An 18,755-nucleotide genomic window follows, 5' to 3' on the forward strand; every position below is an offset into this window, starting at 1 on the left:
CCAGACCAGTCAGAGGCTGTATTGTGAGGACTGAAACTCAGTTCCCTGACTTTGAGCCCAGCAAGTTCATGGTTAGCTGACATGGGTGAATCTGAGATAGCATTCTGAGGCACAGAGGACACATTTGGATTTGGCTCTTAGAGATGAAAACTCCCCTGAAGAATTTGGGTATCTGCGGCATGTAGGTGGAGTTGGGGTGGTGGCTCCAATCCAGCGACATCACTGGGGTGCTCACTCAGGCCAGGCGAGGGCCACTTCCCCCACACTGCCTGTGCCGTGGAAATTGCCAGGCATACTAACGTGGATTCCATCGGTGACACCCTGAACAGCGGCACATTAATTACAGTTAATTACACATGGCTAATGTCCTGGGCTCCCCTCCCCCTTGCTGGGGGTTTTTACTGTCTCTGACTCTGGGGACACACACAGAGATGCAAGATTACCCAGCACGGGGCAGAGGTGAGGTTCTTAGGGACATCCCTCTCTGGCTCCAGACGCCCTCTAGGGGGTGATTCTTGAAACTAGTGCTTCTTTCCCTCCATGTGGCTCTCCTTTGGGGAGATGATCCTTGACAGGCCCACCCTGGGTCTCCCCCTTTGGAACGGGGGAATTCACATCTGTGAGGCTCTCAGCACTGAACAACTAGGGGCTCTCAGCTCTGCTGAGTCCTGAAAGGATGCGACAAAGGGCAGCTCTCCTATGTCCAGGAGTGTACCCTCTTCCCCAGGCAAGAGGCTGCTTGGTGGCTCCTGGGGTGGGCTGAGCAGCACTGGATTGGAGCATCAGACTTCGAACATTCACATCTTTTATTAGAGACTGTGTAAATGGAGAGAGGGCAGAACAGCCCTTTGTTATAAAACTTGTGGTCAAGAACTCTGCAGGTAGCAAGCACGGTAAGGGCTGAAAGCCAGTGGGTGCTGCCCAGGTCAGGGCAAGGTTGAAGGCTGAGGATCTGAGCAGTGGCCCAGGTGCTGCCTTGCAGGTGCCAAGATGGTCACCACAGCCAGGCTATGGCCCCACCAACCCGCTCCCATAGGAGCTTCTGGGCCAGCACTTGCTTAGAACGCGAATCCTAGTTTATTTATTTATTTATAAAGGTTTTATTTATTTATTTGACAGAGATCACAAGTAGGCAGAGAGGCAGGCAGAGAGAGGGAAGCAGGCTCCCTGCTGAGGACCCTGAGATCATGACCTGAGCCAAAGGCAGCAGCTTAACCCACTGAGCCACCCAGGTGCCCCCGAATCCTTGTTTAAATGCATCAGAGCTCACTGGTCGACTGGCATTCCCACTGTGGTAGCCAGTTCCCATGCAATCCCTCGGGGCATCTCCAGGGCACCTGCTGGATGGGGGCTGAGCTGTGGGCACACAGACCTCATCCCTGTGAAAGCTCAGGCAATGGATGTTGGAGGCCTGGGCTGTGTCCCAGTGGCAGGAGCCAAGGAAGAGGGGAGAGGGGAGCAGTGCGGGGGCAGTGGTTCTGCTGATCAGAGGGCAGGCCCTGACCTGTCTGTGTTCTGCTCCTGACCTCTGATGTGACCACAGGCTGGGGGCCTTGGCTTAGGACTGAGAGCTAGGGTTTAAGTTGAGAACCGTCCTGCCCACTGTCTTTGTGGCTGCAGTCCTTGTCTAAAATCCCAGAATGGCAGAGCTGGATGGGAGCCTATTTAGCAGGTGGGGGGATGCTGGAGCGCAGAATGGGGTCTTTTCCTAGGTCACCCTCCATTTGCCCAGTCAGGACCAGGACTGGTTCTGCCATTCCAGCCTGCTGCGTGTTCGGGGAGCAGTCTATCAGAGCACTGGTTCTAAGTATTAGCAGGCTTCAGAATCATCTGGAAGACATGCTAAGGCAGCCCGCAGGGCCCACCTCAGAGAGGCTGATTCCAGAGGTCTGGGCTAGAGGCTCTCAGGGGACGCCAACGCTGTGCGCCCCTATGTAGCAGGCAGCGCTGGGTTAGAGGACAGTCATTGGTGGGGCTGAGGTGGGCAGTGCAGAGAAAGTGAAAGCCATGCTGAGCAGGGCTGGTGGCTGGAGGACGGAAGAGTGTGACTGTGAGGAGGTAGGTCTGCGTGGCTAGAAGGAACACGGCAAGCTTGGAAGAGGGACAGGCGTGGGACAGAAGCTTCTGTCTCTGCAGACAAGAGGGGTGAAAATGCATTTGTGTCCCCAAAGAAGTGACCAGAGAGCGGCCTTCAGATGGGCAAAGGGTGGGAGAACCCAAACTCATGACAGCGGCTTGGTTTAAAAGGCACTTGGGTACCAGTGGGGTGTTCTGGGCAGTATCTATGGGGCCTGTCGGTGGGCCCACTAGGGCAGTGAGCAGGGGTCAGGGAGGGGCTGCAGGGACACTCACAGAAGTAGAAGGTTGGGTGGCTGGGGGCTACTCAGCCCAGAGGCTGGGCCTTCTTTACTCCCTGGTTTGGGCTCCTGGAGAAGAGGGGCCAGGTCTCGAGGGAACCAACCCACGGTGCTCCCAAGGCCCGAAAGGGGATCTGGTGTCCCCCAGGGGGTTAGGACTTGGGACTTGCTTGGATTTGGAACCTTCTCTGTGGGGTTTTTAGAGAAGGGTAGTTTGGTCCCAGAGAACTGATTTCGGAGCAAAGGACAGCTGGGTGCTGGGGAAGAAGGGCAGTGGGGCAGGGGGAAGGGGGCTGGCTCAGGAACCCCATGACCTTCTAACTCCAGAGATCCTGAGCCAGTCTGGGCCTCCTCTCAGCTCTGCTGGCACACCCGCCCCGCCAAGCTGCGGCCAGCAACAGGGGCGGTGAGGCCTTCTGCCGGTGCCGGGCTGGGCTCCTTGGACAGGTTTCTGAAGTAGGTGCCCAGGGCCTGCAGGGGGCTGATGGCCTGGATGGGGGGTGACGAGGCAGCAGACGGGCTCAGGTAGCAGCTGTACCGGCGCAGTCCCCACTGGGGGTCACGGCGGTGCGCGGCCAGCAGCTCAGTGAAGCTCACGTTGTGCAGGGCCAGGAGGCGGGCCTGGGCGCGCGACAGGGCGGCCGCCTGCACCAGCGGCTGCAGGGACGTGAAGCACTGCAGGCTGCTGAAGCAGTAGACGTGCTGGGCTAGCTGGGGGCTTGGGAAGATGTCCAGGAGCCGGAACAGGTCCCGCAGGGCCAGCACGGCGGCCAGGGCGCTGCGCTCGCTCATGCTTCTTGCCAGGTAGGTCTCGGCCAGGCTCTTGAGCTTGAAGCTGCTGGCCCCGGGCACCAGCTCCCGGAGGAGGGGCCGTGCAGCCAGGAAACCCGAGATGACCTGCTCAAACTCCCATAGCTTGTTCATGTCCTCCAGGACCCGGAAGAGGTTGGGGAGGCCGGGTCCCCACAGCTTGTAGCAGGCCAGGATGGGGCGGTGCAGGGAGCCCAGAAAACCAAGGAAGTGCTGCAGCCCCACCTCCAGGGAGACAGCCTGGGAGTTGGTGCCGAAGGCCTCGGGCCGGATGAGCACGCGGAACTCACTCTCCCGGTTCACTGCTGCCAGCTGGCTAATCTTCTGGGCTGGGCAGGAGAGAAGGGCAAGGTGAGGCCCCTGAGGCATGGGGGACACAGGGCGGGAGCAGGGGGGGCTGCTGTCCCGCTGCACAGAGACCCCACCGTGGGACCTGCTGGTGGGAACCAGACATCAGCCTCTGAACGGCTCTGCCCTGGCTCTCATGGGGACAAGGGTCAGAAGGGGAGGGCTGGCTGCTCTCCAAATACCCCCCCGCGCACCTGCTGGGAGTCCAGCAGTCCCCTGCCCCTGCCACCTGCCCCAGACATTGCCAAACAGTTTAGATCCAGGTCCCTCCTGCCTGCCTTCGGTTACCCTCACCCACCAACATCAGGGCCTCTCTTTGCCTCCACTGTATCCTCCGCTCCCTGCCCCAGCCTCCAATCCCATCAGTCACTGAGCCAAGACTCCTGGCCAGTCACAGCCCCGGCACACACGGCCCACTGGCCCAATCTACTCCATTCAGAGCTGCCCTGTGAGGTCTGCCAATGACTTCCCTCTCCTAGGGCAATACACTACTTCTGCCTGGCTAGGCTGGCCCCACGCTGGGGCTGGGCCCCGTGGGGTCAGTGAAGGGCACTGCAGGGAAGCACCGTGGGGAGCTGATGGGCTTCTGGGAGAAGGGATCCTCTTTCCCTGTGGTCTTGGCTGTCAGCCTCCGGGTGCGGCCCACCTGTGGACCGGGCTCTGTACTCAGAATTCTGCAGCCATGGCCTAAGGCCTTGCTTGGATTGCTGGCCTCATCATGGTACTTCCCACATCCGCGTTGTTTCTGTTTAGAGGGGCATTGCCAGGGTTCTCTAAGAGAAGCGCTGGTCAAAGAGTTCATGGAGGCACATGCCTCAGGCTTTCAGGCGCTGGTCGAGACAGAGGTCTTTATTCCATCAACCAAGTGGGACAGCCAGAGTCCCAGGGAAATGCAGCGCCCTGCCTGCTCTCAGGCCGCGGTCACTGGCCAGAGCTCTGGGCTCTCCCGGGCCCAGGACATAGCTCTGCCTGCACTTATCTGGGGGACTTGGAGACTAAGCTAGAAAAGGGTGCGAGGGGCCAGTGGAGAACCCACTTTCACTGTCAATCTTGAGGTCAAAGAAAACCAGGGGCCTGTCTTCTGCTTGGGGGTCGGCGAGGCTCTCGTTCAGGACCCTGAGGGAGCTGGGGCCCTCCAGCTGGAGGTCACTGGACCTGCTGCTGCTGTCATCCAGCTCTCGGGAAGACTGCAACACAGAAAAACCAATAGGTTAGGGGGCCGGAGGGTGATGGCGCATGTTGGGAGCATGAGCACGTGCCCGTGAGCAAGTGTGTATGTGTGCATGCGTGTGTGCGTGGGTGCGCGTAGCGTGAGTGTGGGGACACGAGCTAGCTGGTATGGCTGGGGGCATCTGCACGCACATGGGAACAGCAGGATATTGGGAAGGGGAAGGCACGTGTCTGAGTGTGTGTGCAGGGGGACATGTACACATGAACAGATGCATGTGTGTGTGCGTGCGTGTGAGGGCCACAGGTGAACCATGCAGTAGTGAGTAGGAGTGAGAGGTTGAGATCACACAGGCGAGTGTGTGTGTGTGCATGTGTATGTGTGAAAGCACGAGTATGGGAAGAAATGTAAATGTCAAATGTGTGCATCACATGTGAATTTGTGAACCAGTGTTGACAAGTGTGTGGGCACGTGAGCATATGTGAGTGAGTGTGCCCATGGGTGCGTGGTGCTGAGCACTGAAGCTCAGGGAAGGGACTGCTGCTGTGGTGGTTGGGGCTGGAGGGGTCTGTTGCTCCCTTCTCTCTGAACACTCAGAAGAAACACCATGAACTTGGGACGGGAGGAAGGAGGCTCATCTCAAACCTCAAAAGTTTCTCTGGAAGGAGCCAGGAGCCTGGCTCTCATCCCCATGGCCAGCCTGGGCCCTAGTGTCCTGCACAAAGTGGGAGAGGAGGGCTGCTCAGCCTCAGGAATGACACGTAGAGCCGGGAAGCGAGAGCCATGGAGAGAGAAGTCTCAGGGCCTGAAGGCCCTTTGTCATTTGGTATCCAGGAGCCAGCTGCTCCGGGAAGCCTCAGGCCCAGGGCTCCTCTAGCCTGAGCACCCAAGGCCCTATTCTCTCCAGCACCCAGGCCAACAAGGTTTGAAAGGCCTCGGGTGGGAGAAGGGCTCCAAGTCTGTGGGGCTCCCAAGGGGCTGCGGCTGGAGGGTGGGAGAGCCTCTCCCTAAAGTGGACAGCTCATCGTCTGCTGGCTGCCTCACCCAGAAGGTGTCTTGGGTGGCCTGCTCAGAACTTCCTGGGAATGCCACCTGGGGCTGTTAGCCAGAGCCCAGGAGGAAAGGACACGGCCGATGCCAGGTGTCACAGGGCTGGGGTACTACTGGGACAGAGTCTAGAGCAGACCTCAGGTCTGTCCTACTTCTGGACCACCTCTGGTAGGGTGATGATATTGGCCTCCTCTGGGGCTACCTGAAGCCTCCAAGAACAAACTCTGGCTTCTGGCTAATGCCCCTGGCTTGGGAGCGAATAAGCATGGGTTTAGGCCCTCTTCCTCTCCAGGTGAAACATTTTAACAAAACTTCAGCCAAGAGCAAAGTCATTACTAAACACAGGTAGGATGTGTGGGATTTTCCTAGGAGTGCCTGATTTCTTACTCCTTTTGCTTTTCATAGCCCTAACCCCAGGCTCACCAACTTCCTCCCGGGTCACTGATTGAAAGAGACATTTACTATGTATCCATCTAAAGCTGGGCTTGCTTACAGAAGCCTGGCAGTGAGGGGATTCTACACATAAGATCCTGATTAAAGTCTTTGTCAAACGCCTGGCACATCCATATCCCTGATTCCACCATGCAGCAAAGGTTTCTTTTGCATGCCTTGCCTCGCCTCTCAGTCTTCTGACTTCTGATCCCAGCTCCCTTTCCTCCACCTAAGGAGCCCTCTATAGAGGGCTCCTCCTCCAAGTTGCTGGCTGGTAAGCCAGAGACGCTGCCTTCCTCCCCCGAGGGAAAAATCCAGGTGTTTTTTTAATCTTCAGCCTTGCAGACCTTGCTCTTGCCCTTGGGCTGGTGGAAAGAGCTGGACTCCTCTTGCTGTGTCCTCCCCAGAGCTGAAGAGCTGTCTCTTTTCCTGAGTCCTCTCTGTCACCCACCGACATGGCACACCGAGCTTTCTCTTCTTCCTTCCTCTTATTGCTCCCAACATAATTGCAAAAGGCCACGCAGTGGCCCGGAGTGCCTCCACCTGTCTCCTTCTTTCTGGAATGACTTCTCAGGCCTTAGAGCCATAGTCATCTTTTCGGATAATCCTCTTCTAAGATTTGAGCTCCCCTGGAGAGCAGGAGAGCTGTCTTTGGGCTAAATCCAACTTCATACCAGACTTATTTATGATGGCCATCAGAATCTCATTCTTAAGGCCTCTCATTGTCCTGGGGTCATTTTTTCTCTTACAGTGGTGCAACATCTTTCGTCTGGCTCCCTTAAAGAAGGGACGCTCCCCTTCTGCTGAGCCGGTCAACGGCGAGAAGCCTGGAACTTCCAGCCCGGCCTCTTCTTCAAGTTCTTCCTCACCCTTGGGGACTCTTGCCAAGTGCAGCTGGGACACAGAAATGACCTCGCCAGAATGCCTTCTACTGAACTCCAGCCGGCCCATCCACTCAAGCCCTCTCCCGGCCTTAAATCCCAGCAACGTGGCCAGGAGGTACTGGTGCGCTTGCAAAAGGTGTTTCTAGAAACCCAGGTTTAACAAAAGGACAATCAGCACGAGAGGCTCTGGTGTAGACGTCCTCCTGCCCCCCTCCTGCTCACTAGGGGAGCACCACTGCTGGGCTTCCGTCCACAGTCCGGGTAACCGAGTTGTGCGGGTGGGGAGCATAGAGGGATAGTAGCAGAGAGCCGGACACAAGCCAAGAAGAGGCTTTTTGTTGGAAAAGGCTTGAGATCTGCTGGGAAGGGAAAAGGAATGGTGGAATGGGAAACGGAGCAGGGACGATGAGCGCTCACGTGCACAGCCTGGAAAGAGAGAAGGAAGAAGCTCCAAGGAACTAGCAAGTGGGCAAGAGGGGAGCCGAAGAAAAGAGGAAGAGTGCTTGAAGATGCGCTGCTGGGCCGGTAATCAAAGCCCCTTTGATACTGCTTGCAGTGCAAGGACACACTAGGTTTTATTTCTTCATTACACTCGGTTAATGGACTGTTTCTTTGACTGCAGAACGGCGCTCAGACAGATCCACGGGGAGCCCACGAGGTTTTCTCTTACAGTGGTGCAACATCTTTGGAACTAGGAGACACATGCAGTCCGGCTCGTGAGCTACAGTTCACTGGTCTCCAACACAGATCAACTCAGCGTGACAACTGCGTTGCAAATCCACACAGCGGGCCTCCTGGCTGCACCAACCATACTCGCAGGAAATGCAGCTTGATATTTTCATCACTTTCCACCAGTGTAGGAGGTTTCTCTGGGGAAGACCCCGCGTCCCCCTCTCCCCTGCTGCATCGTATCCCAGGATGTACAGGTCACCTCAGTTCAAGGCTAACACATACGTGAATCACAGATGTGCGATCGAATCCCCAGTTCTGGGGTTCTCCCCTTTCTGGCCGTGCATTAGCGATCTCAACAACTCCAGGTGCCCGGTTTGCACCCTAGACCAGTTCAATTACAGTCCATGGGGGTGGGACCCAGGAATCTTGTCATCGGTAACAGCCGCCGCCACCCCCCCGCCCCGCCCCCCATTCCCGGCCCAAAGACTCCAGTGTGCACCCAGGGCTCAGAACTACTGTCCTCCTGACTCACTCCACGCCGGGTCAGCAGCCACTCCAACAGGAGCCAGACTCTTAGCATCCGGCCACCTGAGGTTGTCTAGACTGTACCTGCCATTCATTCTTATCAAGAGTCTCCAAGCTCCTGAGGAACCTTCTCAGCACCCAAGCTTCAGCGACAGGTGAGATCAGTTTGGCAAGACTTGTGTATTGCTCTCTCATGCAGACACAAAGCCCCAGCTCTTGCAAAGTGTGGAAGCCCCAAAATATCTCCCACGTAGCTGTGGGCTGGGTCATCCTGTCCGCTAGCCTGTGGCCCCTGCTGCCCTCCCACTCCATCCCCACGGATCGTCTGTCCCCTCGAGGCCTCCCTTCTACTGCTGGGCACCACTGCCACGTCGGTCACGGACCACCCCCTCCTGCTTCCACTTGGTCCTGCTCCTGCTGGACACTGGGGCCAGTCACCTGTCAGAAGAGTGGGTGAGAGCATTCTATTTTTTCCTGCCTCGGACCCTAACCTGGGGATCATGGCAGAAGCACTGTGAACCCCCCCTTGTGTTCAGTCGTCTGCCTTCAGGCCTGGCCTGGCCTCTCCACTGCCTCTTCTAGCTCCCAGATGGCTCTTTCCGCACAAGCAGTATATCCCTGAGCTTTGCCCGCCCAGCTGGGCCTGCATCGAAGTCCCCAGGCATGTCCCACTAGCTTCCAGCAACTAACACAGCGGCAGCCTGCAGTGGGCGCCCTTAGGCACCTCGTACGCTTGGAAATGTGCTGTCCTTGTAGGCCAGCTTTCCCACGTGGCAGATGGGATGAAGGCCATAGAGCAGGAGTTCGGGAGGTATTCAGGAGCCTGGAGCACCTGGTGAAGGATGCCCTGTTCCCAACCAACTTGCTGTGGATACACTAGGAGCACCAGGGACGGGAAGGGGGCACATGAGGTAGGTGAGCCATGCACGAAGGGGGCCTCATTGGTTTTCTTTTTAAATATATGTTTTATAAAGTTTGGGACTCGTGATGGTCAATTTAGAAAACAGCATTGTCTAGGGACACCTCGGTGAAGTATTTGCCTTCAGCTCAGGTCATGATCCCAGGATCCTGGGATCGAGTCCCACATCAGGTTCCTTGCTCAGCTGGGGGTCTGCTTCTCTCTCTCTCCCTCTATCTGCTGCTCCCCCTGCTTGTGTTTTCTAACAAATAAAATCTTAAAAAAAGAACAAAAAAAACACACACATGCCGTCCGAAGAATACCAACACAGAAGCAGTGGTCCTCGGGCTCTCCCCTGACTCCACAGCTGGTCTTCAAAAGTGAGTGGCTGCTTCTAATTATTTTAACTCTTCATGACCTAAAATGAGCCTCCCCTTCCTTTCTTGAATAACTGCAGACATCAGCTAGCGCTTCCCTGCAGACAGCTGAGGCTGGACTGACGCCTGCCCAAGACTGCTGGTTTCAATGCCTGCATCCAACTCTCGCGAAGTCTGGCGAGCACTGGCATTGCCGTCCTTTCTCAGAGTTTCCTTCCCAGGCTTCTACCTCTGCCCTGGGTCTGTTCTGTTTTGGCGGGGGGGGGGGGGGGGGGGGTGGTGGTTGCGGCAGGGAAAGAAGTGCCCAGGGTTCAGAGGAACGTAGACTATGGAAAGGTTAAGACTGAAAAACTGACGGGCGCTGAGGAACGATCGAGAGGGGCCTCCGCTCATGTAGCCAGGCTGGCAGTGTAGTGGGCTGAGAGAAGCACACAGACAAGTGTGGTGGCTCTATGGGGGCAACCAGCACAGACAGTGCAGGGCCACGGGCTATCTGTCCTAGTCTGGCAGCGAGGGTGCCCGGCTTCAGCAGCCGCGGGCATGGCTGAGACCACAGGAAAGGACACACTAGGAAGAGAAGAGGGGTTGTCACTGGAAGAACAACATGGAAAAGAACAGAGGCCTGAGAGGAAGGAGGACAAAGAGCAGCCACCAGAGCTGTGGAAACCGGGGTGGGGAGGGCAGGGGTTCCCGAAGTACCTGAGGGCTCAAGAGACAGGATGCTGTGGTCGGAGTCCCTGTGGGCCAGCTCTCAGTACGGTGAGGTGCAGGGGGTGGCCATGGGGCTGAGGGCTGCAGTGGGTGGGGTGAAGACCCCAGAGAGGCCGGGGTGCTGGCTGTTGAAGTCACCCAGAAAGAAGGCTGGCCCTGGCTCAAGAGAGGACCCCTGGGAGGCAAGGGCTGGCAGCTTCCCTATGTGGGGGGAGGCAGGAGGAGGTGTGAAATGATCTGGGGAAAGGGGCGTTCCCCCCTCAAGACCTGGAACCTCAAGGCACAGAGGACCTTTCCAGATGGTGGGACCAACACAGCCCAGGGGGCACAGAAGGTGTTGACCCACCACCCTGAAGCTCACAGGCAGTGGGAGAAGGGGGGGGGGACGTGGCCACCCCACCAAAGAACCAGTTGCAGTGCCAGGAAGACATAAAGCCATCGGCAAGAGAAGAGCTAAGTCCCCCGGGGAATGTGATGGTCATGGAAGAAGGGTTTGCAAGGGCAATATTTCAACACATTATTTATTGAGCAGCTGTATCTGCCGGGTCTTGGGATCGACGCAGTCCCTGCCCTCATGGGTTCAGGTCCCGGCAGAGGCCCCGTGGAAAGCCTTGGGGTGGTGCCATGGACAGTGGGAGGTGCAAAGGGCGACAGATGCTTCCTAGTTTTGGGAAAAGAGGCGCGGGAATGGGAGGACCGGTGACCCAAATCTCAGTTGTGCCCTTTCCGGGGAAGAGGGCTTACGTCTCCCTGCTGAGTCCATGCAGCCTTTCCTTCCTGGGTCTGCTCCCTGACTAAAATACACAGGATGCCTGCAGTGCACAGGGCCTTGGGTGCATGGGCCGGGGCAGGCTGCAGGGTGGAACGGGGGCTGCTGAGTGGCTACACAGTGCCGGGAGTGACTGCATGGTGGCCAGCAGTTATAGAGGACGGAGGTGCTCGGGGCTCTCAGAGGCCTGTCTGAGGGGGGCCGGGCTGGCTCAGGAGCCTCTCCAGAGGGCAAAGGAGTGGGAATGCAATGGCAGAGACCTCCGGTGGAACCCGGGCTACAGGGTTCTGCAGAGGGCTGTGTCAGAATCCCTGCCCTAAGAGTCTGGGGGACTCTGCCTCCCTCCATTCTCCCCGCTGACAGAGGTGTCAAGCTGGGCAGCCACAGAGGAGAGAGGAAGGGCAAAAAAGTTATTGAGCCACTGGGCGACAGGGGAGCCCCGGAGGGAGCAGCCGACAGAGCGCACTGCTCCTCGAGCCCGGCGGCGGTTGCGCTGGCCCATGGCCCTCTGGAGACGGCAGGGACCCTCCTGGGCACTGGCAGGATGGCTGGGAGGCCCTGTGGTGGCAGGGGTGGTGGCCTGGACCTCAGGGGGAGGATAAGTCCACCCGGGTTTATAGTACACTTTGAGGGGCAAGTGGAAGATACGATGAAGACGGCTGGTTCTTTGTGCTCTACGTGGCAGGAAGCTGGTCCCACGGCGGTGGCAGATGGCGGTGTTCTCCTGGTGACTAGCAAGCTGATGGGGAAACTCGGCCTCAGAGACTGCAGCTTGTTCGGCGGGATGGTGGGAAGACCAAGCTGGGGGGCGGCATGCACCCAGTGGCAGACGGGAGGCCCGGTAGAGGCGGTAAGCTCCTTGTGCCCTTGGCAAGGGGTGGGCTGGCGAGGAATGCGGTACAGCAGTCTCCGTGGGCTCCGTGCACTTTCCAATACAGAACCTCAGACTGAGGGCTGGAAGGGACCTCAGGGGCCACCCAGTCCAGCCTTTCACTCTGTTCACATCCCCTCTGCCCCAGCCTCCATTAACCAACCTCCAGGAACGGAACAGTCGCAACCCACAAAGGTACATGTTCCAACGGGGGACGGCTTTAACGTTTTTGCTTATGGAGTGCAAACTCGCCTATTTGGGTCCCACACGGTGCTCCCCACGCCCTCATGGCCCTGCACTGACCCTCACTGGCTGTGGGTTAACTGGGGTATGAGCTCTTGGCCACCCTCCTCGTTGAGGACTTAGAGGTTAGAGAACACAGAAGGAAGCTCCAGACAAAGGCATTAGCTAGTCCAGAAGCGAGACAGGGCTCTGGAAGGAAGCACACTAGCAGCATCTCAGAGGACGGATGGTCAGTGAGGGCTCCTGCCCCCGTAGGGAGGGAAGGAGGAATGGGGTGGTCCAGGACCGCAGCTGGCATCTGGAGTCTGTCCTCAGGACAGCTCAGGACTCACTGCCTCGCTGGAGGACTCCTCAAGCGCAGGGCAAGTCTGAGAGTCACCTGCTGTGGCTGCGTCCCCTGGGACATGGAATAGGGGGAGTCAGGAGTCCAGGGCCGAACTTCTGGACCACTCACCGAGTTTTCAGCATCTGAGTCTTCCGAGCTGCTGATCACCACGACTCGTTCCTCTGAAACCGGGTAGAGGGAACAGTGTTAAGGCCCTGCCAGAAGGCCCAGTGGGGGGGGCCCGGGTGTGCTCCATGGGACTCCCTATAGACCAGTGGATGAGGTAGGCCATGTGTGCCCTGCGAGGGGGTGGATGGGAACATCCACCGAGCATGCTGGTATGGATGTATTCACTTAAAAGGGCTTTCTGTCACTGCCCACTGTGCCCTGTAAGCACTTAACTCAGTTGTCGGCCCTGAATTCGGAATCTGCTCCCTGTACAGGCTGCTTGGCAAACAGCCCCTGGTTTAGAACCTCCTGCCATCCTAAAGAAACACATTGGTTTGTTCCAAGCCTCAGCCTCCTGAGCTGAGGTGTTCAAATTAAAAGATACTTTATTTGGTTAATCAAAATCTTTTGATTACCAATAGCATTGTGAGCAAGGAATGTCAGTCAGGGCTCAGTGTGCAAGCAGAATCAGGGCTCAGTCTGGGACCTAGAATGAAAACAAAGGGGGCCTCTGGGTGAAGCAGATCTCGGAAGAACGGTCTTGACCATTCCAGAATTCCATTAATTAAATTGAGCTCATGCCCGAGGACTCCCTATCTGGCAGCGTCCGTAAGAGACATCCAGGACAAATGAGCTCCTTCATGCAGGTGACCTCTTCAGACAAATTTGGGAAGTGGTAGCTGTGGACTTTCCCCCCCAAGTCTCTCTGGGCCCATGCTACGGTCCAATACACACTTCCTGGGGAGACTCGCTTTGGGTGGGGGCGCAGTGCTGGGCATTGCAAGGGTGTGTTGGGGGAGGGAGCTACAGAGCCCCTTCTGCTCCTCGCACTGGAATCCCAGCAAGTCATGTGGTGAACTGCACCATTCTCACCCCCCATGCAAACCGCACGCTTTCCCTGCCCCACCTGGTGGCAGCTGAGAGCCGGACACACAGGGGATGCAGGGGGTGGGCTGGCGAGGAGTGCAGTACAGCGGTCTCCATGGGCTCCGTGCACCCCGGGCACTGGCACTGAGCTCCCTGGGAGGGGTGAGGATGTAGAAGAAGGTTCCCCTCCCACCCCCGGAGGAGAGCTCGCACGCCACAGCCACTTCTGCCCAGCTATCTCCCTACCTGCCTCACCAGCGTCGCCGGCTGCGTGGTTGTTGTTGGGCAGAAAGTCCTCGCTTCCCACAGTGGGGCCTTTGGGGCTGGAGGGCCCATCCAGGTGGGGCGGCGAGACTGCCTTGGAGGTGCTGGGCCTGGGCTGCTCCGGGGAGCTCCGGGCCAACCGTATCTCCCTCTCCTCCTCAGACTCCATCTTGATGGCCTTTCTGGGGCACTCAGTCTGGCAGGACTTCCTCTTCTGGGGCGGGACTGTGCTGCAGACCTCCTATGCAGTGGGGAGTCAAAGGGCCAGGTTAGCAGCTTTGAGGGGTGCTGGGGGGTGAGGGAGACGCGGACCTGGGAGGCAGGGGCCTGTGGCCCTTCCCCTTGGCTCTCCTGCCATGCAGATCGCGTCTCCTCTCTCCACACAGGATGCCCCCTGGGCCACCAGGCACACTGGCTGGCTGCTGACCACAGACTCTGCCTGCCCTGGAGTGGCTCGTGCTTACAGGGGAGCTTCCTGGCAGCGTGGCCCGGGCGAGGGAGAGAACAGAGTAACAAAGTAGGTGTTGATTAAGGCCTGGATTCTCAACACCGCCCCCCTCCACCCCTGCCACCACCCTGCCTGCCTGATGGGATCTGGGTCTCCAGGGATGGAGGGGGGTGGTAGAGAGACCCTTACCTCTCTGCAGGAGTCTTTGATGGAGTAGGCGTGAACCGGCACTGGGTGCACCCCGGGCACCGGCTGGACCAAATTCCTAGTCTGGGTCTCAGCCAGCTCCAAGTCCTGTGTCAGAGCCCTCTGCACCTCCTCTGACTGTGAGGTCCAGAAACAAGAGAGATGTTAATGAGCAGGTGGCAGTGAGCCCTGGGCCAAGAACCTATGCCTGGGGTGACCCAATCCCCAGAGCCCCCTGGGGACCAGGAGTCCTCCTCACGCCCTCCATGACTTCCCCTCTTCCTGACCTTGAGGTGCTGGCATTCAGGGTCACTTCAATTCCTGGCATCCTAAGTCCCCTCCCGAGACTGTAGGGACCAACAATGCCTTAAGGCTTACTCAACAATAGCTCCCCACACAGTGCTTGCTCCTGATGGAAACCACTCCTCTACAGGTGCAAAGTTAGAATGGTGAGGAGACCCTTCCAGGGCACTTCCCTGTGATCTGCACTCTGCCCCTGAGCCTTAACGCCACCTGGGTCAGAACAGCAACTACACACCTTGGCCCCATCACTGAAAACTCAGGGCTCGGTCCCCCTCTACAGAATGGAAATACCAGTAACCTCTGTCACCGGTAACATCTGTCTCATGGGAACATGCAGATGAACTCTGCTGTGCTTGGAGAAGCAGCTGACACTTAGCGTCACCAATGACACTGATGGTAAAGATTGCTTTTAGAGTTATGCTGTGCTGAGAGCCGTGTGAAGCGCCTCCTACACCCAAGCTGAAAGGAAGGAGGGAAGGGGCAGGTCCTCAAACACAGAATTTCCATATGACCCACCAATGCGACTCCTAGGCAGAGGCCCAAAGGGCGGGAAACAGATGATCCGACGGAAACCTGGCACACGAGAATTCACAGCAGTCAAAAGGTGTCTATCAACCACTGAGTGGATATGCAAACGTGGGACAGCCACTCAGTGGAGCATTATTCAGCCGTAAAAAGGAATGAAGCTCTGTATTTGCAACCGGGATGAACCTTGTACGCTACGTGAAATGAAAAGAAGCCAGCCCCAGTAGAGGACACGCTGTAGGGGTCCATTCAAATGACTATCTGCAAGGGCTGACCGCGTAGGGACAGAGAGCAGGTGGGATGCCAGGGAGGAGGTAGGGGAGATGGGGAGCAGCCACAGCAGGGGGACGAGGTCCCCTTTCCGGATAATGGGAATATTTGGGAACTAGGTGGGTGGGGTGGTTGTGTAAGATTGTAAGCATACTAACTGTCCCTAAACTGTACCCCCTAAGATGGCTCAAATGGGGCATTTTCCTCTATAAATTTAACAGAAACAAAAATTGTAGTTAAAAGAAAGAAACAGGGACCATCCTTGATTATTGCCAATCTACAGAGAAGCATCAGAGGCATGAGAGGTGAAGTGACTTGTTTCCCAAAGTCCTGGACCAGGGTTGGAATCTCATGTTTCTGAAAACAGCTGGAGGGGGGTGCTTCCCCGAGCCCAGCTGGACTGGAGAAAGCAGGCGCTGGACTATGGGATGAGGAGGCCAGAGGTATCTTTCCTCACAGGGACAAGCTCCGTCCCTCCGGCGTAGTAGAAGAGAGGTCAGGCCCACCTGCACAGGGGAACCTGTGCTAGGGGCAGGCAGGGGAAGCCCAGCACAATGGGGGTCCCCTGTACTGGGACGAGAACCCCCTAGGAGGGGCTCCTCTCGGTATCAAGCACTTTGATGTGGGATGTGGGCTTCCACATCATTTGCTATAACGGATTGACTTCCTTTTCCCCTCCTTCCCTCTTGGGTTTCCTTTCCTTGACATCTGTACAGAAAGGAAGGAGGGTTGTCTCTCTGGCTCTGAGCGGAGTGGAGCTGAGAGGGAGGGGGGAAAACAGTGGAGCTCCTGGACCTCTAGGAAAGTATACAATCTCTGCCAAGTGCTCCACGCCAGTGGTTTTCAAACTACAGTCTGTGACCCATTAGCAGATCAGGAAAGCAATTCAAGCATGACTCATGTAACAGGTCTAATTTATCCTGCAAAACTTCCATTTCAGCTATAGTTATGCATGTACATATGCGGTAGACTAGATTCAAAATATATTTCTTTACAATGGGTAGTGGTCAAAAATCAAAGCCACCTCACACCCAATTTGGACGGTTATTATTGAAAACTGGGGTTGAGATGTCGAGAAAATGGAGACCACTGTTAGTCGGACCACAGCATGGCATAGCCAACTGTGGAAAATTGCATAGTGACTCCTCAAAACGTTAAAAATAGAATTACCATATGATCCAGCAATTCCACTGCTAGATAAATTTTATGTTATGTGTATTTTATCACCATGAAGAATTTTTTTTTTTTTAAGTTGAAAAGGTCCTTTTGTGTCTGGATTTACACGTCCCTGGTAGGTCAAAGACTATCTTCAAGTGGGCTATGGACTCCCCACAGGTGGGCCTGGGTTCCTCTCTCTGCCTCTGTCCCATTCATGACACCCCCAGTCCCAGGTTCATGAAGCAGGGGACACACAGGAGGGCTCACTAAAGACAAAAAATCATGACGACTGACTTTCAGTTGTTTTACAGCTTTAAAGGGTTTTATTTTTTTTTTTCTTGAAAGTATTTTAACGTCATTATAGAAAGAGCCAGTCCTAGTCAAGCCTACTGCTGTTCTTCTCATCGCCTCTGTGTGGGCGCATGACCCCAGTGAAAGTAAACCAACCATTTCAAGAGGGATCAAGGGCTGATGCCGGAAGCCCAGCTCCTGCCTCCTAAGGCAGGGGCTTTGGCCCAAGAGTGGCCTTTCTCTAGGCACAGCTGATGGACCTTTCTCCTGAGACTGCCTCCCAGCCTTGCTGGAGCTGCTCCACTGGTCCCTTGGGCTCACAGTGTGAAACCTGTTCCTCTTCCCCAGCTCCACTGGCCTGCGTGTCCCCTCCTCCAGCCGGCTACCAAAGCAAAAGCAAGATGCTTTGCAAAAAAAGGAGCATTCTTCTCATGCTCCAAGTTCAAACTGCATAGTAGTGGATAGGATGATGAGAGGTAACGTAAAGACAAAGACCTGGCAAAAAGCTGTTAATTAACCAGCGACTGGCACCTGGAAAGATAGCTGAGCTCCGTGGACCCGGGGCACTTCGCACAATTATTCAGTGGATTGTCTGGGGGACATTATTCATCCTAGCATTGTAATACCAAACAACCTAAATATGCGTTGGCAGGAAACTGGCTAAGTGAAGATGCTACATCCATACAACAGGCCACGGTGCACGTGCAAAAAGGCAGCAGGAATCTCCCTACCTACCCATAGTGTAAGAATTCCAGAAGATTCCAGAATACTTCCTTGGGTGAAAAAGCCTGGGCATAACACTCTGAATATAGGGTATTATTCTACCTTTGTCCCAAAAAAGAATGGAAAAACCGATGACCTGTGATCATATTTGCCTGTAATGATAAAAAGAAATTCTGGAAGGATACATAAGAAATAAATAAAGATAGGTATGTGGGCACAAGAAGTGGGAAAATAGGGATGAGGTAGGAGTGAGACATCATGTATCTTTTTCTTTCTTTTTCTAAATCCAGATCATGTATGTGCAGGTTTGGGGCAGCAAGGTGCCACATGTAGTGTAGTATGTGGAGATACAGGTTATGCACCATTACAGTCTTTTTTGCATTGCCTAAACTGTTGCAATGCTGACTAATGGGAGAGCTCAAATGAGGAATGGGGTAAGGAACGATGGTAGGTGAGTATCCTTCCCACCTCAAAACAGTGGTTCTCAACTGAGCCACAGATTATTGTCGCCTGGGGATCAAAAAAATATTTTAGGTCCAATTTATATACAGTGAAATGCAGAAACTCTAAGTGTACACATCAATGACATTTTAAAAAACTGGAGTTTTCACTTCCTTATCACTTTCTGCTTTTCCTTCTGACCATGTGATTGAATGACTTATCCAAAAAACAAAATACAATGTCCTTCTTTACTTGTCAAGCTATGTATACGGGGATCCAGTAACCAAAGCAGTTAGGAGTAGGCTTCTAGTCCTACCCCTCGCTTGCCGTATCATGTGGTTCTGAGTTAAGTCACCCTCTCTTTGGGCCTTAACTTCAGCCTGTGCAAAAGAGCTCCCTCATAGCTCCAAAACCCTCAGAGCCTAAATCCTGCCTCTTCCAGGAAGCCTGTCCAGATTGCCTCTGTCTCCTGCAATCCTCTCCCCTAAAGGCCATGTATGGTCAAGCCAGGAAGGCTCACCGCCTGACTGCTACCATCAGAAGATCTGCTTTCCATGGAGGGCTGATCAGTCCAGGCATCCTTGACAGGCAGGCACATACAAACCTGGATGACCATGCCTCTTGGTCTAAGGAGGAACTCTGGAAGCTTAGTCCGAAGAAGACAAGCACCC

At 55.6% G+C, this 18,755-nt stretch overlaps 1 protein-coding gene across 7 annotated transcripts in view; it reads right to left on the bottom strand.

Annotated features, from left to right (window-relative positions):
• Positions 1 to 771: 771 nt before the first annotated feature.
• PML (PML nuclear body scaffold) overlaps positions 772 to 18,755 on the bottom strand; it is a 40,889-nt gene continuing 22,905 nt past the window's right edge. Inside the window, exons 5-9 of one of the 7 annotated variants that reach the window (XM_059371848.1) lie at positions 14,377 to 14,511; positions 13,722 to 13,980; positions 12,570 to 12,622; positions 4,552 to 4,702; positions 772 to 3,496 (exon numbers count right to left, since the gene is read on the bottom strand). In XM_059371848.1, coding sequence (XP_059227831.1) covers positions 2,712 to 3,496; positions 4,552 to 4,702; positions 12,570 to 12,622; positions 13,722 to 13,980; positions 14,377 to 14,511 — 1,383 coding nt within the window. In that variant the 3' untranslated portion in view covers positions 772 to 2,711. The other 6 variants (XM_059371852.1, XM_059371853.1, XM_059371847.1 and 3 more) reach the window with 6 other exon arrangements.

This window comes from Mustela nigripes, chromosome 13 (assembly GCF_022355385.1).
Source record: "Mustela nigripes isolate SB6536 chromosome 13, MUSNIG.SB6536, whole genome shotgun sequence".
Lineage (NCBI taxonomy): Eukaryota > Metazoa > Chordata > Mammalia > Carnivora > Mustelidae > Mustela > Mustela nigripes.